General features: G+C 45.0%; 1 protein-coding gene across 1 annotated transcript in view; it reads left to right on the forward strand.

Annotated features, from left to right (window-relative positions):
- The window catches only part of ABCA9 (ATP binding cassette subfamily A member 9), a 56,381-nt gene continuing 37,275 nt past the window's right edge, over window positions 1-19,106 (forward strand). Inside the window, 14 exon segments of the mRNA NM_001434972.1 lie at window positions 1-144; window positions 5,153-5,254; window positions 7,097-7,304; window positions 8,417-8,581; window positions 9,154-9,257; window positions 9,839-10,065; window positions 11,737-11,878; window positions 12,121-12,306; window positions 13,814-13,961; window positions 14,385-14,553; window positions 16,627-16,688; window positions 17,430-17,540; window positions 18,197-18,372; window positions 18,563-18,682. Of these exon segments, the coding sequence (NP_001421901.1) occupies window positions 106-144; window positions 5,153-5,254; window positions 7,097-7,304; window positions 8,417-8,581; window positions 9,154-9,257; window positions 9,839-10,065; window positions 11,737-11,878; window positions 12,121-12,306; window positions 13,814-13,961; window positions 14,385-14,553; window positions 16,627-16,688; window positions 17,430-17,540; window positions 18,197-18,372; window positions 18,563-18,682 (1,959 nt within the window). The 5' untranslated portion in view covers window positions 1-105.

Raw genomic sequence — 19,106 nt, forward strand, 5'->3', positions numbered from 1 at the left:
GTTCTACACGGAACTATTCACAATAAACATGAAATTAAAAGCGTTGATGTAGTAGTGACCCAAAAGGAATGTGAATTGTTCTCCAGGACCCGCGGAGACCCGTGGATGAACTGTTTCTGGAGTCTTGCTCCAGCTTTCCTGAGAGTAAGTTAACCTCTGAAAATGTGGTTTTGCAAATGAAAATATAACGTGTGACTTCAAACAGGGAATGCCAAACACTTGGATGAAAACTGTGAGATGCAGGATGTTGTTAGCAAGTCATTTTGATTTTTCAAATTATCTGAGTATTTCATATTGTATTGTAAATAACCACTTGGAGAACCAATATTTATTTAAATTTTTACCCTATGACTAAAGCATGTTTGGACAAATAGCATGTTTTGTCTAAGAGACTATTGGATAAGCTGAAAGGAATGAGACTTAATGTTGCCTCTTTACAAGGATGAGCTATATTTCTCAAACTGTAAGAATTACTTATTCTTTTTTGTTCATTTTCAATTTTGCTGCCAGAGGCTTTATATGCATTGGGGGGATACATGATTTTCTGAGTATTAGTTTTTTTTTTAACCAGAGACCTAAGGTTCTGAGTATTTAAATGATTTAAATGGCTTCATCAAGAAACCTGAAGGTTATATTTTCATCGACCTTGTTTATCATTCTAAATTTTTGCGAAATTTGTTGTGTAACATGTTTATTCTCTGAATACTGGGAATTCTGTCTGAATAGGAAATGACTGGCTTTTATAGCCAAGTTATTATTAGATCACACAGGCTCCTACTCAGAGCAATTTAAGCTAAATAGATGTTTTGTGTAACTACAGTGAATAGTATTTTTATTTCTGACCAGGACATGCCGTGGGGAAAAAAAAATCAGCCTTAACAGTTAAAAACGCCAGTCACGACTAGATCATGTTCATCATTCTTTAAAATGTTCTCCAGCACACACATTCATCCACAGCAGGAAAGTAGAGGAGGCCCCAGTGTTAACCCTTCCAGACACCCCAGTCTACGGCACCGCTGGTTTCCTAACCAAGAATGTTTCATATCCGTGTATATTTTTTCCTTTTTGTTTTTCCTGGTGCACCGGGTCCTTATTGCCGTGCAGGCTTCTATCGAGCTGCAGCCAGGGGCTTCTCATCACCCTGCTGTCTGCTGGCGTCTGCTGGCGTCGATCACGGGCTCCAGGGCCCTCGGGCTTCAGTGTTTGCAGCTTGCAGGCTCTAGACACAGGCTCAGACCCACAGGCTCAGTGGCTCTGCACAAGCGGGATCTTCCCAGACCAGGGTGTGAACCAGCGTGCCTTGCATTGCAAAGCAGGTTCGTACGCCCGGGGCACCAGAGAAGCCCTGGAAATATTTCGGTTTGGTTTCAGTCACAGTCTGCTCTGATGCTGACGTTATAATCAGGAACTCATCCACATAGCTTCTAAATCCTTCCTTCCTTCCTGGACAGGTTCTAAACCTGAATCCATGCCCTCTTGTGTTCCCCCAACAAGGTACAGCCCAGACGGAATCCCCAGTCACCTTCTCTGTGTGTCCCGAGGCCCTCGTTCTAGACCGACCGACTTTAGGATCTCTTCCGTCTTACTCCCTGACTCCATGTTCTCAGACTCCTCTTCTGCTCCTGGGGTTAGTTTTTTTATCGCTGCTATAAACAAATGGCCACACACTTAATGGCTTAACACACAGAGAGATGTATCACTGCACAGCTCGGGAGGTAGGAAGTGGGACCTGGGTGTCACTGGACCAAAATCAAGGTGTTGGCAAGGCTGTGTTCCTTTGTGGAGGATGTAGGAGAGAATTCTGTTTTCTTATCTTTCTTGGCTTCTAGACGCATCTGTGTCCCTGGCTCACGCCCTTCTTTCTCCATCTCAGAAGCAAACAACAGACTGAGTCCTTGAAACAGCACTTTAGGGATATCCCAGCTGGCGCAGTGGTAAAGAATCTGCCTGCCAATGCAGGAGATGCAAGAGATGTGTGTTCGATCCCTGGGTGGGGAAGATCCCCTGGAGGAAGAAATGGCAATCCACTGCAGTATTCTAGCCTGGAAAATTCCATTGACAGAGGAGCCTGGTGGGCTACAGTCTATGGGTTTGCAAAGAGTCGGACACGACAGAGTGACTGAGGACACTCACCGCATCGCTTCACTCTGACCTCCTCTTCTGCCTCCCTTTTGCACGTCTAAGGACCCTTGTGGTGACGCTGGGTGTGCCCTGATGACCCAAGCTTATCTCCCTGATTTGAAGTCAGTTGGCTGCCAACCTTACGACAGGCTGCTGCCTTTACCCTCCAGTGCCCCAGGCGCATTGCTTCGTAGCGAGGTCTCCAGAACTTGGCAACCTGGGGTAAATCCCTGGCCTGTGGACCTGTGTTTGTGCCTCAGTTTCCTCATCTGTGGAATGGGGAGAATAATATCCCAAAGATTTATTGGAAGGGTTGAACTAATTTTAATAAAACACTTGGCGCTACCTGGAACATAAAAATAACATCATTAAATGTAGTTAGTATTATTTCCTTCCCAATCTCTTATATTCAAACTACTTCCACTCGCTCATTGTTTCAGCTGAATGATTGAATGATTGTTTCAAACAAAGCTCCTGGCTGTTTTGATCATTTATTTTCCTGAGTTTAAAACTCCTGTTTCATGTGCTACCTCCACTCCCACCCCTCTTCTAAGTGAATGAAAGATTCTTTAAATTCAATGGTTGTTGTTGTTCAGCCACTCAGTCATGTCTGACTCTTGTGATCCCATGGACTGCAGCACGCCAGGCCTCCCTGTCCTTCACCATCTCCCGGAGCTTGCTCAAACTCATGTCCATTGAGTCGGTGATGCCATCCAACCATCTCATCATCTGTTGTCCCCTTCTCCTCCCGCCCTCAGTTTTTCCCAGCTTCAGGGTCTTTTCCAGTGAGTTAGCTCTTTGCATCCAGAGAAGGCAATGGCACCCCACTCCAGTACTCTTGCCTGGGAAATCCCATGGACGGAGGAGCCTGGTGGGCTACAGTCCATGGGGCCGCGAAGAGTCAGACGACTGAGCGACTTCACTTTCACTTTTCACTTTCATGCATTGGAGAAGGAAATGGCAACCCACTCCAGTGTTCTTGCCTGGAGAATCCCAGGGACAGAGGAGCCTGGTGGGCTGCCGTCTACGGGGTCGCACAGAGTCGGACACGACTGACGCGCCGCCGCCGCAGCAGCAGCAGCAGCAGCTCTTTGCATCAGGTACTTTACAGTTTTCAAAAGTTTCACACACGTGAACCATACACTCCCATGACACCCTTTCCCCTACCCGCCCCCCGTGTCTCCCTCCCCTTTCTCCCCACTGGCAACCACTAGTTTGTTCTCTGTATGTGAGAGTCTGTCTTTTCTGTTTTATTCACTAGTTTGTAATACTTTTTAGATCCCACACGCATGTGACGTCACACAGCATGTGTCTCTCTCTGTCCGCCTATCTCACTTAGCATAACGCTCTCCAAGTCCATCCATGTTGTTGCAAATGGAAAAACTTCATTTTTCATAACTGAGTAATATTCCGTCCTCTTTAGCCAGTCTCTGTTGGTGGACACTGGGCTGCTTCCACACCCTGGCGACTGTAAATAATGCTGCTGTCAACACCCGGGAAGGGACAGTGAAAGTCGCCCAGTCGTGTCCGGCTCTGCGACCCCATGGACTACGCAGTGGGTGGAATTCTCCAGGCAGGAATCCTGGAGCTGGTAGCCTTTCCCTTCTCCAGGGGATCTTCCCAACCCAGGACTCCCACATTACAAGCAGATTCCTTACCAGCTGAGCCACAGCGGAAGCCCGAACATTGGGGTGCGTGCATCTTTTCAAATCGGTGTTTTTGTTATTTTCAGATATATGCCCGGAGTGGCACTGCTCAGCCATATGGTAGTGCTGTTTTTAGTTTTGCAAGAAACCTTAGCATGGCTCTCCTCATTGGCCGCAGCCATGTACGTTCCCATGCACAGTGTTCAAGGGTTCCCTTTTCTCCACACCCCCACCAACATTTGTAATTTGTGGTGTTTCTGATAACGGCATTCTGACCATGGTGAGGTGATATCTCATTGCAGTTTGGGCTTGCCTTTCCCCGATGATTACCAATATGATACTGAGCGTCTTTTCTTGGGCCTCTGCCTCTCCTCATTGGAAAAATGTCTCTTCAGCTCTTCTGCCCACTTTTAATAGGGTTGTTTGTTTTTGGGGGGGTTGAGTTGTAGGTGCTGGTTATATATGTTGGATGGCTATTGGTCACCTTTTCATTGTCCTGGATGTTCTCTACTGCACGAAGTATTACTTAATACGGACTTCCCAGGTGGCTCATTGGTAAAGAACCCGCCTGCCAATGTAGGAGACGCAGGTTCAGTCTCTGGGTCGGGAAGATCCCCTAGAGGAGGGAATGACGACTGACTCCAGTATTCCCGGCAAATCCCAAGGACAGAGGAGCCTGGCGAGGTATAGTCCATGGGGGCGCAAAGGAGTCAGATAGGACGGAGCAACTGAGCATGCATGCGTTAATTAATATAAATGATGTAGCGGTATCACTTTCAACCTTCTTTTCCAGTTTTTAAATTGGCACTGTGTTTTAAAATCTCTCCTCATGGATCAGTGGGTACTGATTTACCGCCTCTGAATCCTACCTGGTATGCTATGAACTGTATCCATTCCAACTTGATGACATTGCACCCCGATACTCTACATTATGAAGGGCATCCTGGTACAGGTCCCCGCGTGCACACGTGTGGGAATCTCCTTGGCATACACACCAGGAGCAGTACTGACAGCGGGATGTTGCTAAGCAGCAATGAGCTGGTGATGAGTCGCTGGAACGGCTGTGTGGTCTTCTCCCGCTGGCAGTAACATTCCTTTATCCCTGTTAAAGAACTGAACACTTGGCTCTATTGCATTCTCTAATTTTCTCAGTCTAATGAGGAGTCAACGTGCAGCACGCGTGCGCACACTTGTTGGGAGTCTTCTTCCGTCTCACCCTGAGCGGCGTCATCCCTCCGCGCGGTCTTCAGCTCTCCTGGCTCCCTTTGCTTCTCGAGCAACTGGGAGCAGCTGCTGTGATGCTTCTCTCTGGCTGCGTTGCTCAATGTTTTCTATGTCCAACCCTCACATTTTCTCCCTTTACTTTCTCCTTTTAAAATAAACAGGTCAGGATGAGCAAGAGGCACTTCAGCGTGGGCCAGCAAACGAGGGCGCTTCTTGGCAAGAATTTTCTTAAGAAATGGAGGATGAAAAGAGAGACCTTGTCGGTACGGTTCAGAGTCTATGTCATCTCATATTTAAAAGATGACAGAGTACTTTTTTGGGTACAAACACTCTATCTGTTTTCTTTACTCTTTCATAGACATTCTATTTCTAATTAGCAGGCTGGATTTTTTTTTTTCAAATTCGGAGTTTTGCTATTATTTCAAGTGAGATTCCTTTCAAATATGTCATTATGACACATCTTATTGGAAGAATTTTGTTAAGAATTTATACTCAGAAACACCATGAAAAATAAAGTTATGAAAATAAACTCCCATAAAAATAAAGCCTGAATATTTATCCTACTGAGGTACCAATTACATCTGAATTCATTTGAATCTCATAAAGGAATAAGTACAAAAATTCAGCAGGAAAGTGAAAGAAATTTACTTAATCCAGAAAGTAATTAGAACTTAATCCAAAAAGTAATACAAAATTAAAACAAAAAAAATAAAACCTCCAAGAACAAACTGTAGCACTTGCACCATTGTACTATGGACAGAGATGATGTCGATTCGAAAGAAACCATGAGCAGAAAAACAAAGAGGAAAGGAAAATGGCATTTGAACTCTTGCTTATAGTAAGCTTCATAAGGATGATCGCATGCTATTCATGTAGGAACTTTAATAAATTCGGAAAAATCTAATTTAAAGTCACTTGTAAAATACCCATATTTCAAGAGAGGATGTATTAACATTTCACTTTCTGAACATTGCGAGTGCGCACGTGTTCTTCCAACCAATATGCATGGAGTGCGTGAATTTGCAGTGATCAAAGTATTCAAAGATCCCTGTGTGCAGGAAGGATTATGTACGTATAAAAGCTGGAGTCTACGCTATAGAGATGTTTTACGTCTTTTTATCTCTTTTAGTATAAGGATTATATCTGTGAATTTATTTATCTAAACAGATACAGGTGTAAAAACAAACCAACATAAGAGTTAAAGGATGATCATCTGGTGAATAAGATATATACCTTTTTTAAAGGCCATGTGTTAGAATTATGGGCTTCCGTTGTAGCTCATGGAGAACACAAGGGCAACCCACTCCAGTGTTCTTGCCTGGAGAATCCCAGGGATGGGGGAGCCTGGTGGGCTGCTGTCTATGGGGTCGCACAGTCGGACAGAACTGAAGCGATTTAGCAGCAGCAGCAGCAGCAGCTCGTAGCTCAGACAGTAAAGAGTCCACTTGCAATGCAGAAGACCTGGATTTGATCCCTATAACTGAACAATAAATTGTGTTCTTATCAGATTTCAAATGCATTTGCAATTCTGGTACATTTCCAATTCCAGAATGCTATCACAATGACAAAGGCTTTTAAAAGTCTTTTCGGGAAGCAGTGTTTTGGAGTACATTTCCAATTCTAGAACACCATCATGATGACAAAGGCTTTTAAAATTCTTTTCATGAAGCAATGTTTTGGAGCTATCTTCTTTTGCATTTGGGCAGCAGAAAATAAATATACCACTTCATTCCTGATTATGGAGGCGGATTGTCTATTTCATTCCAATGAACATTTCTTTATCATTCTCACTCAGGGGTCAACATGACCATTCATGAAGCAATCCAGCCTTTAACACTTGCATTCAAGTAAATAAACTTAAATTATTAGTTATAATTGGAATTGACACTACAACTCTGTCTTGAGGGATGGTGTGCATATTTCAAAATACACAGATTAAAGGACAAAAGAAAGTCGAAACACTTAAACACTTAAAAACTGGAAGAGAGGGAAAAACAATGCCCAAGCAACCCAACAGAATTATGAGTTTTTAACTCGTTTGTCTCTGATCAGGCCGTGGTAGAACAACTGCTGACTTGCTTCCTTTTTCTCCCCCTGCTCTGCAGGAATGGCTCTTCTCCTGTCTCCTAGTACTGTTTGCTCATCTGTTTTCCTCTAATTTACACCAAGTTAATGACTTCCCTCAACTGCCCGCTGTGAACTTGGGACGGGTAGATAATTTTAATGATTCTGATTACATTATTGCATTTGCTCCTGAATCCAAGACCACCCAGGAGATAATGAACAAGTTGGCTTCTGCCCCTTTCATAAAAGGTATGTTTTAGGCAGTTCATGGTAATTTCCTTATTTGCAAAATACACGAATTCATTTGCAATTTCTTTGATAAACTGTGTTCAACGTTCAAGTATCTAGATTTAATTAACATTAATTTATATTCCTCTCTAGTATTAAGGAGATTTTCTTACTGTTTACTAGTCTTCTATTGAAGAAATTTTATATTAAAAAGGTGATCCTCATTGTATTCCTTATCAAAATGAGACAGTCCAGGACCATTCAGACATATGTTTGTGAGAAGACTCTGGGAAGATTGGGAGGTGGTGACAGCGTGGCTTTTTAATCTCTTCAAATACTTCTTTGGGGTTTCCTCTGGCCCATCACCTTGCTTTGCCTGGTTCTGAGTCTGTATTCGGCTTCCCCCATGGCTCAGTGGTTAAAGAATCTGCCTGCAATGCAGGAAGCCCAGGAGGCACGGGCTAGATCCCTGGGTCAGGAAGATTCCCTGGAGGAGGGCATGGCAACCCACCCCAGTCTTCTTGCCTGGAGAATCGCACAGACAGAGGAGCTGGAGGCCTCGGTCCACGAGGTCACACAGAGTCGGACACGACTCCGCACAAGCCCGAGTCGGGGTCGGTCTGTCTCTGGCGCTCCCACGCGTGCCCGCCTCTGTTGGCCAAGACAGAGTCTAGCGATGAGGCCTATGGGAAGGCTGACGTCACTCCCTTTTGACCTCCCAGGAGCCTACCCATGCATGTGTAGTCAGGAGGGTCTCCCTGAGCTCAGGAATGAGGGATCTGCGGTCTCTTATCTCATATGCAGACAGGACTCTGCTTCTCCTCGCTCCTGCTGCTTTGGAGCGGCTGTCTCCACTGCTCCAGCAGGGGCCCATCCATCTCCTGCCTCAAAACCAAGGGCAGCGTGTCCAACAAAACTAGGTGACAAGGCTGCGACCTCAGAATGGCAGGGGTAGGGGTAGGGTCTCTGACGGACCCGAGTAGAGAATAGGGACCCTGTCAGAGGGCAGCAGCGGCCCCTGCAGAGCGGAGGGGCCAGGGCTGGGGCAGTGAGGCTGCCCCAAACCGCAGCCACAGTCCTGTCTCCGGACCACACAGAGATCTCAGCCGCTGTCCCCTCCTCTCACTCGGCAGGGAGGACCATCTCGGGCTGGCCTGATGAGCAGAGCATGGGCGAGCTGGAGCTAAACTATTCTACAGATGCGGTGAGAGTCATCTTTAACGACGCCTTCTCATACCATTTGAAGTTTTTGTGGGGACATAGAATCCCCACGATGAAGGAGCACAGAGACCATTCAGGTAACCTTCCTATTGGAAAAAAAAATCTATTTTTTGCTATATTGTCATTAGCCACAAGGAGGCCTATGTGACGGTAGATGTCTACTGTCTACAAACATATACAACATAAAGCTTAATTTCTGAACATACGTGAGATTCATTCTTATTAAATAAAGCCTATGATCTTAAGTGTATTTTTTTAAGAAATTATATTGCTATCATTCCTATGCTACCTCTAAATAAAACCTCGAGAAAAGGTTCTTGCTCAGTGATTTCCAGTCATTTAAAAAAGTAGTGCTTTATTGGCACAAGCAACAGAAGAACAAAACTCAACAAAACAGTCTCAACTAATGGAGAGAATGGATGATAAGATTTAATGAAAAGTTGTTGAGAGCGGGTCCTAAGAACATTGATAAAGCATGTCTGGTATATTCTTCTTGGGTGAACCCCCCTGAGAACACTTACCATCCATTATATTATTGTGGACCGGGAGTGTATTTTGGAACTTTTGAAATTCTGATTTTCCCTGTATCCCAGACTGTCCTATCTCATCATAATAGGTGTTTTCTTTTTTTCTTTTTTTCCCCCTAAAGCTCATTGTCAAATAATGGATGAAAGTGTCATTTGTGAAGGTTCTTTGTTCTGGGAGAAAGGCTTTGTAGCTTTTCAAGCTGCTATTAATGCTGCCATCATAGAAGTGAGTATTGAGTTCAAAGAAACTAACTGCTTTGAAAATCTGGTTTTCATAGAGGGTGATTGAATCAATCTGTCATTTAATTAATTTAGTCACTTGATATGGAACAACAGGCTGAGTAATTACTCTAACTAAACCTTACGCCGAACGCTGAGGATTAAGAAAGAAGTAGAACGCAGGCACTTTTCTCCAGGGATCTTGGATCATGGGGGAGAGAAATAGGAATAAATAGTTGTAGTGAGAGTCCCAGCTCTGTCATGGAACGGAAGTGATGGCGAGGCAGGCCACAGGCAGAGGATTCTCTGGTGAGAGGTATCAGAGAAGACTTACTAACCAAAGTGACACTTCAGAGGTGACTTCACATGCGTGTAGAATTTTATTCACTGAAGATACTAAGTAAGGATATTCTAAGGAATTGAGACAAAATCTAGTATATTCCAGGATTTACAAGGGGATGAATCATGATGGACATACATATAGAGTAAACGTGGAGTGAATGCACATAACTTCTATAATTGAGACCAAATGCATGAGGCTGTAATTAGCTTAACACTAACACTGTGCTCACCGATGTCTTTCTTTAGATCACAACGAATCACTCGGTGATGGAAAACCTGATGTCAGTGACTGGTATAAATATGAAGATACTACCTTTTGTTGCCCAAGCAGGAGTTTTGACTGATTTTTTCGTTTTCTTCTGTGTTATTTCTTTTTCTGCCTTCATATACTACGTATCAGTCAGTGTTGCACAAGAAAGACAGTTCATGAAGCCACTGATGACAATGATGGGACTTCGAGAGTCGGCCTTCTGGTAAACCCCATGGCTACGCTCCATCCTGCAACACAGAACAAGTTAGCTGGTCGGACACCCTAGACCCGAAAAGTATCATATTTAAACCTGATGCTGTCATAAAGTAGTGCCTTGCGTAGGAATGGATGAATGGGCCTGTAGGTTCCGTTACAAACCAGTGGCCACATTAAATGCATAAAATACAGCACTGCATTTAATTATCTCATCATTTTTTCAGCAGAGGATAAGGAAGTTTAAACAAGATAAGTGACTACCTTCAGGGTCAGATAGGTACAGTGTAGCAGAGAAAGCTTAAACAAGCTTCACAGAAGGGGAGAGTTTATTCTTTCCCTTATAAAGAAGCTTTCTTCCTGATTCTTTGAAATCAATCGCAAAAAAAAAATAAATAAAAAGACAAACAAAACTTATCTTCATTTCCATCTAAATACGTGTATCTATCTATGTCCAATGTCTGTGTGTATAAATGTGTCTACGTTCAGTCTATATCTACTCATCTGTGTCAGGGGCTGGCAAACTGACTGGTCCGTTTGTTTTTACAAAACGAGGGATGATTGGAGGCAAAAGGAGAAGAGGGCAGCAGAGGATGAGATGGTCGGATGGCATCGCCGGCTCAGCGGATGTGAATCTGAGCAAACTCCCGGAGATGGTGAAGCAGAGCGAAGCCTGGTGCGCTGCCGTCCAGGGGGTCACAGAGAGTCCGTCGTAACTTAGCCGCTGAACGGCAGCCACAGAAACCAGGGATGGCTTTCACCCAGGTTTGAAAAAAAATCATGAAAACAATAATATTTTATGGCACCAAATCTCTATATGAATTCAAGTTTCAGCATCTACAAATAATACATTTTTGGTGGAACACAGCCATGGCCAAACCGTTGTGTTAGGAAGGCAGTGCCGTAGGAGCCGCAGGGACTATGATCTGAAAAGCCTGAAATAGTTACTGTCTGGCTCTTCAGAGGAAACGTTTGCTGATCCCTGCTTCATCGTCTGGTTTGTTTTGGTTTTGGTTCCATGATGTTCATGTAATTACTGAAAGAGGAGGCCCAGGACTGACAAATCAATCATCGTAAATGCCTTCCACTGGAAACCTCTCCCATTTACTCTTGTTACAATATCCAGCTTTGTTGTTGTTCATTCGCTCAGTCATGTCCGGCTCTCTGTGACCTCATGGACTGCAACACACCAGGCTCCTCTGTCCTCCACTCTCTCCCAGAGTTTGCTCAAACTCATGTCCCTTGAATCAGTGATGCCATCCACCCATCTCATCCTCTGTCGCCCCCTTCTCTTCCTGCCCTCAATCTTTCCCAGCACCAGGGTCTTTTCCGCTGAGTTGGCTTTTTGCATCAGGTGGCCAAAGTATTGGAGCTTCAGCTTCAGCATCAGTCCTTCCAATGAATATTTAGGGTTGAATCACCTTTAGGATGGACTGGTTTGATCTCCAGGTTATTTGTCTTATTTTGAAATTAGCCACCTATTTTACCCATTAACTTGTTTTATTGCTACCTTCTCCAGTAGAAGATGAAACTCAGGGGCAGAGAAGTTTTCTGACTTACAAGATGTTGTGTTCCCTTTGCTCTTGGTATACGGCAAGCTTCACAAGACGGCTGCTGAAAAATGAATGAATCGAGGGATGGAATAGTAGCACTTTGAACTGATGCTTTCTTTCTATGCCAGGCTGTCCTGGGGTTTGATGTACACTGGCTTCATCTCTATCACAGCCACTCTGATGGCTATTATAGTGACATATGCCCCAGTCGTCATCCTGACTGGCTTCACGGTGGTCTTCACCCTCTTTCTCCTCTACGGCCTGTCTTTGGTGAGTTGGTGAACTCTCTCTCTCTCTGAACTCTTGCTCAGAGAAAACTACCAGTCATTTCTCACTGATTCTGCTCACATATCCTCTGTTCTGTTTGCAATATTTGAGTCGTTGCATGAGACAGTATCTAGAGGTTGGGGGCAATGATGAAATATACTTCTGCATGATGAAATTCTTTGCTATTATGCCTCTGGTGATTCCCAGCGGATTGTGGGCCACCCGGAGTCTTCCTCTCCTTTCAGATAACGTTAGCTTTCCTGATGAGCGTGTTAGTGAAGAAACCCTTCCTTACGGGGCTGGTGGTCTTCCTCCTCACTGTCTTCTGGGGGAGCCTGGGATTCACAGCTTTGTACAGACGCCTTCCTGCGGCTTTGGAGTGGACCTTATGTCTTCTTAGCCCCTTTGCTTTCACTGCTGGAATGGCCCAGGTAAGAGTTCATGAGACTATTTCACTATTTCACTCACTGTGTGTGTTAATCGCTCAGTCGTGTCCAGCTCCTCTGTCCGTGAATTCTCCAGGCCAGAATACTGGAGTGGGGAGCCGTTCCCTTCTCCAGGGGATCTTCCCAACCCAGGGATTAAAGCCAGGTCTCCCGCAATGCAGGTGGATTCTTTACAGTCTGAGCCACCAGGGAAGGGACTAAGCACAAGCTATGATGTTGTAACTAGAATTACATTTTCTGAGAGGAGGTCAGTCTCGTATAGAACTGGCCAATCAAGAAACAAAAATGTGCTCTAGGATATTGCTGGTGGTCCAGTGGTTAAGAATCCGCCTGCCAATGCAGGGGACACGGGTTCGATCCCTAGTCTGGGAAGCTTCCACATGCCGCAGAGCGACTAAGCCCGGGAACCGCAACTGCTGAGCCTGTGCTCCAGAGCCAGCGCTCAGCAACGTGGGAGCCACTGCAGTGAGAGGCCCCTGCGCGGCGGTGAGGAGTAGACCCTGCTCTTGCCTCGACTAGAAAAAGCCTGCCACAGCAATGAAGACCCGGCACAGCCACAAATACATAAATAAGTGAATCTTAACAATGTCTCTAGGGAGTTACTGGTTTTCAAATACTGCTGATAACATGAAGGGTCATGTTTCCTGAGCATTAAATGAAATAAACGTTCTTTGGGGGACAGCCCTATAAAAGTAAAAGCTGACCACACCATCAATGGGGTGTCAGTCTATATTAATCAGATCTAAAAGAAAACGGGTAATGCGGAGAGAGAGAAAGAAAAACCTTTCCTGTCTTTTCAATCTGCACCTTCACAAAAGCAAATGGGAATTTTAACCTTTAGTATGTCGCGTGAGTTATCCAGGGGGGATCTAAAAACCTTCCCAGGTGGCACAGTGATAACAGAATCAGTCTGTACTGCAGGAGACACAAGAGACATGGGTTTGATTCCTGGTTAGGGAAGATCCCCTGGAGTAGGAAATGGCAACCCACTCTAGTATTCTTGCCAGGAAAATTCCATGGACAGAGGAGCCTGGCGGGCTACAGTCCATGGGGTCACAAACACCTCTACTAAGAAATTATTCTTCTGTCTTCTGCCTGACTGCAAAAGTACTTCAGCCCTCTCCCTTTCAGTCTCAAATAGCGTCCCCCCTCTAGAACTACCCCCTCTCCTCCACAGTCAGCCTGATGAAGCCCCCAGGCAGCCCAGCTCCAGTATCAGCTTCCTGGTTTTCACCTCTGCCTGGAGGACTTCCCTGTTGCAGAGTGTGGCCTTCTAAATCCTGAGCACCACCTTCACTCACTCCCTGAATTGCTTTGTGGTTAGATGGTTTCCTTCCTGTATCTTCCAACAGATTAGTGCTCTATGAAGACAGAATCATGTTTCATTTATCTTTTCAATTCCAATGTCTAGCAGAAATAAGACAATAATAACTTTTAATGCTCTGGGTATCCTTTTTCAATTCCACACATGTATCTTTTTTTTTTTTTCCAGCTTATCCATTTGGACTACGACGTGAATTCTAACATCCATTCAGATTCTCCAAACGACCAGTACCTCATAATAGCTACTATTTTCATGCTGGTTTTTGATGCTCTTCTCTATTTGGTATTGACATTGTATTTGGACAAAATTTTGCCCAGTAAGTAGTAACATGATTGTGATTCAACACAATTTCATTTCTATTTCTTTAAAATAACTGTCTACAACATATTAGATATAAATTATCAAGCATTCCCCCTCCTCCACCAAAGTTTCTAAAATAAGCCGTAGCGGTATTCTGCATTTAATACCGCTTTCTAAGATCTTGATGGACCATAACATTTTAGCTGGTTTCTTGAAGAAAAAGGCCCTTATAGATTAAGGATGATTTGTAGATCAAGGCTAATAGACCCAGGATAACTACACTGTTATGCTTGTCTCAGAACCGGCCAAAGAATGCTAGCTCCTGATGCTGGGTCTGAGGAACCCCTAAGCCCTCCCAGACGGGTTGCACTGTCTGCTGGCCGCTCTAGCGCTCAAGGTGGTGACTGACCCAGTGCTTCTTTACCGCCTGTTCATGTAGCTGAATATGGACGTCAGCAGCCTCCCTGGTTTTTCCTTAAATCCTCTTCTTGGTTCCAACGCCGAAGGGCTGATCGTGCGGCCCTCGAGAATGACATCGATCCAGATTCTCCATCCGATGACTCTTTTGAACCAGTGTCTGCAGAATTCCACGGGAAAGAAGCCATCAGGTAATGAAAATATCACGTGAGGCTGAAATGGAGAGCAGGTCCGAGAGCAGAGCTCTATCGGGCAAGGTCGGGGGGACAGAGTGCCTCTCAGTGCCTCTGTGTACCCACCCTGCCAGGATGCTACACTCGTGAAAGCCTACACTCGTTTTTGGGGGGCCACACCGCTACGCAGCTTACACGATCTTAGTTCCTCACCGAGCAGGGGAACTCGGCGGGGAAAGCTCCAAGTCCTAACCACTGGACCGCCTGGGAATTCCCAAGGCTAGCCTCGCTCTTAACAGCACTGTCTTCTCATCTTGTCCGCATTTGCTTTTACTAAAATCTTACAACAGGACGACGTCCATCAGCGAAGTGATAGCCTTCGTATTTCCATTTTCGTCATCACCTCTCTTTTCTTTTGCCTTGTTGTTTTTCTCTGTCCTTTCCCTTTACGACAGACACAGTCCTCATCTTTGTTATTCTGAGCCCCCTTTTCTCTGCAATTCACTTTATCTCTCGTCTTTTGCTTCCTGATTAATAAGCCCAGAAGGAAGCAGCAAGAGACACAGACAAGGGGAGATGGAAGGAAACCCGAGCCGGGGGCGCTCTGGCAGGTGTGTCTCCCTCTGAGATACTGTGTGTGCTGCAGTCAATCCTGGCGGCTCCATGTCCCAACCACCAGAAGCACCGAAACTCCCCGGATCTCTGCTCAAGATTTGCCCATCTTTGTCGCCTTTGTCTCACACCTAAACAATACCATTCTGGTTCACCACCTCCATTTTAACTCTGAACATTTATGATACGTACAGTCTCTAAATAGTAACTTTTGAAAACAAGTGTCCAGTATGAACAGACACCAAAGGGTGGCATTCTCTCACTCCTGGCGTACCAGGACTGTGTCATCGAGAATCGTGACCTCCCTGCAAACTGGAATTTTTACATCCTTTCCGATGTCTGGGCCAGAATCAGGGGCCATCAGAGGAGGCGTAGAAAGTCCTAAATGCTCAGGAGGCATTTTGTCTTCCCCAGTGGGCAGGGAGCAGGGTTTTGATGATTTGTGAGTTACAGTTAGCCAGAGCAGCTCTATGCTCTAGGAAAAGCATCCCCAGAATGAACAGAGGCCTTGGGGGCAGACAACCTCACATATTTGATCATGAGATAGTTCAGGAGTTTGAGCTATGAATTGGCAACCCTGGGCTATAGGTCCTGCTCCATGGCTATGCCCTGTGCTGCAAACAACAGGTTATATCTGTGTGTGTGTGTGTGTGTGTGTGTGTGTGTGTGTGTTAGCCGCTCAGTTGTGTCTGACTCTTTGCGACCCCGTGGACTGTAGCCCTCCAGGCCTCTGTCCATGGAATTCTCCAAGTAGGAATACAGGAGCGGGTTGCCATGCCCTCCTCCAAGGGATCTTCCCAACCCAGGGATCAAAGCTGCATCTCCTGCAACGTGTCACTAGAAGGTCATGCAGATGAAATCCATAGGACCCAGCTTAGAACGAACCTTCACTGTGCTTGAAATTTTTTTTTCTCTGTACTCCGTTTTCTTATCTTTTTCCTCTTCTCCCATCTTCTTGGGAAGTGTCTTGTCTCCCAGGCATTTTTCTTCTCTGCACACAGGATCTTATTCACTCTACAAATCCACCACACAAGAGAGTTAATGTCATTCCCATTTTACTGCTGAACTCAGTGAGCTTTGAGTCCACGGATGGTGTGCGTGGCACACGACTCTGGGACTTGGCCCAGGGAGGTCTGACCCCCAAAGCCAGCGTGTCTCTTTGCGGGCTCACTGCTTGCTTCTGTCCCCCACCGGAGTGCGGGTCCTCTACACGCCGTCTCATCGCCCGCTTCCTCTGGGCCAGTCACTTCTCATCATCCTCACGGCACTCACAGACTCACGCTGCCTGCAGAGAGTGAGCTGCTCAGCATGGGACGAGGACGGAGGCAGGCTCCGATGAGGAGCCAAGAGACTTCTGTCCGCCCGCGGACCTGCGTGAAGGAAAAGGACCTCCAGCTTTCCTGACAGCCTGGGCGGCTTGACTCACGAGTTCTCTGTCTGCCTCTACCATTTGCTCAAAACGTCTTCCTCTCTTTTCAGAATAAGAAATCTTAAAAAGGCATATGGAAAAGGCAAGCACGAAAAAGTAGAAGCTTTGAAAGGTAATGAAATAGCCTCATGTGTAACCTAGCGACGTGACTTAGCGACCGCACCTCCCTGTTACACTGTCTCAGCCACGATTAAGAACAGATATTCCAGATACCATGACTTGCCTTTATTTGAGCACATTATGGTTTCTTCCAAGTAAACTTCAAAATCTTGTAATAATTTGAGGAAGTCGGATGCACCACTGATATCTTATGGGTTTGAAGGATACAGGATAGCATGATACTGTTTATTTTCAACTCATGGTATTGACCCTAAAGCTGTCTTTATTATACTCAGCCTATCTTTAATGACAAGATTGATTTCATTGAAAAAAAATTGTTAGTCAGATAATAATATATATCATGACAACACTGCATATATTCAATGTGTATCATAGAATGTGCAGTTTTATTTTTTTAAGATTTTTTTGATATGGACCATTTTTAAAGTCTTTTTTGAGTTTGTTACATATTGCTTCTGTTTTACCTTTTGGTTTTTCCACTGGGAGTCAGTGTGGGAACCTAGCTCCCTGCCCTGGGATTGAACCCACACCTCCCACATTGGAAGGCAGAGTTAACCACTGAACTGCCAGGGAAGTCCTAGAAGATGCCATTTTAAAGGAATGAATTTGGGGGTGCGTTTTATTTTGAGTATTGCTAGCCAAATATACAGATGCTGTGAGAATTTATAAAAATTTCAGAGACTGTAAAGTTACCATGCAGGCTCTGAGTGTCATCTTCTTGGAATAATGCCAGGCCTGGTATTGGAGGTATACGAAGGCCAGATCACGGGCATCCTCGGTCACAGCGGAGCTGGGAAAACCACGCTGTTAAATATACTCAGCGGACTGTCGGCCCCAACGTCAGGTGAGAAGACAGGCACGGCAGGACACGAGCACGGGCAAGTGAACCCAGTGTGCTTTTCATCTGCTCCCTAGTTTCAGTCACGAACCCCAGCAAGCAGTTTCATCAACTACTAGCCACACTCAGGCACTTGAGAGAGGATCTTTAGAAGGTCCTTCAAGTTATTATTTGACAGATTTCCGTTGAACTCATTTAGGAGAATCTTTGTGGCTTAAATAGGTCATGATAAGTAGCTCTTCTGTTTCCTAATGGGCTTGGATGTATGGAGAACATTAAGTTTTAATTCATCAAGAGTGTACAGTACTCCTTTTAGGTAAAAGGAATATGGATAAACAAAGTATGAGAAAGTAGAAGCTTTGAAGGGTAAAGAAATAGCCTCATATGTAACCTAGTGATGTGATTTAGCAACGGTGCCTCACTGGCAAACTGTCCCGGTTGCTATTAAGAACAAATATTCCAGATATTATGCCTTGCCTGTATTTGAACACATTATTTTTATTTGAGCACATTATTGTTTCTTCCAAGTAAACTTAAAAGCCTTGTAATAATCTTGTTATAACGTTTAAAGGACTTTAGTATTGACACACGTAGCTTTCCGTTTTAAAATCTCGCACATGAGACCTGGATCTTTATCCTGAGGCTGACCGTTTCCCTTCCAGGGTCCGTCACCATCTACAATCACTCACTTTCAGAAGCGGCTGACCTAGAACACATCAGCAAGCTCACTGGCGTCTGTCCACAAGCCAACGTGCAATTTGGTTTCCTCACCGTGAGAGAAAACCTCAGGTTCTTTGCTAAGATAAAAGGGATTCAGCCACATGAAGTGGAGCAACAGGTAGATGCCTAAGCTAGCTGTCACAGCCGCGAGAATGGAAGTGCTTACCTAGAAAACCCTACATGCGTGTGTGTTGTTTCTACACAATTCATCCTCAAAAGGTCCACAAGGCCCTTTGCAATGAACGGCAGAGTGGGAGTTAGTGTCTTTAAGAGGAACGTCTAAGTGTGGACTCAATGTCCTTTGTCAGGTCCAACGGGTTTTACAGGATCTGGAGATGGGAAACATTCAAGACGTTCTTGCTCAAAATTTAAGCGGTGGACAAAAAAGGAAACTGACGTTTGGGACTGCCATTTTAGGAGATCCGCGGGTAAGTCGACCTGAAATTACTGGTGAAATCAGGTGGAGGGTTGTGAAACTGTGGTGTGCAATCACATTTAATTTGTAATTGGTAAATGGAAGAGAACTGTTCCAATGAAGAGTTAGGTGCTAAAATATTTCTCCTAAATAATTTTACAAGTACGGTTGAGTCTTGAACAATGCAGGGTTCGGGGCGGGGGTGGTGGAGGTGGGGGGCTGCTGAGCAACCCTCCCCACAGTGGGAAATCCTAGTAGAACCTTCCAGTCAGCCCTCAGCACACAGGGTCCCACCTCTGCAAACGCATCCAGCCTGGGACTGTGCGCTGTGGTGTGCGGTGAAAACCACCCACGAAAACGCAGACCTGCACAGTTCAAAGCTGTCTTGTTCACCAGTTCGCGGTATATTGCTCTTCATTTTTTGTTCTTTTTCTTTT

Source organism: Bos taurus, chromosome 19 (genome assembly GCF_002263795.3).
Source record: "Bos taurus isolate L1 Dominette 01449 registration number 42190680 breed Hereford chromosome 19, ARS-UCD2.0, whole genome shotgun sequence".
Classification (NCBI taxonomy): domain Eukaryota; kingdom Metazoa; phylum Chordata; class Mammalia; order Artiodactyla; family Bovidae; genus Bos; species Bos taurus.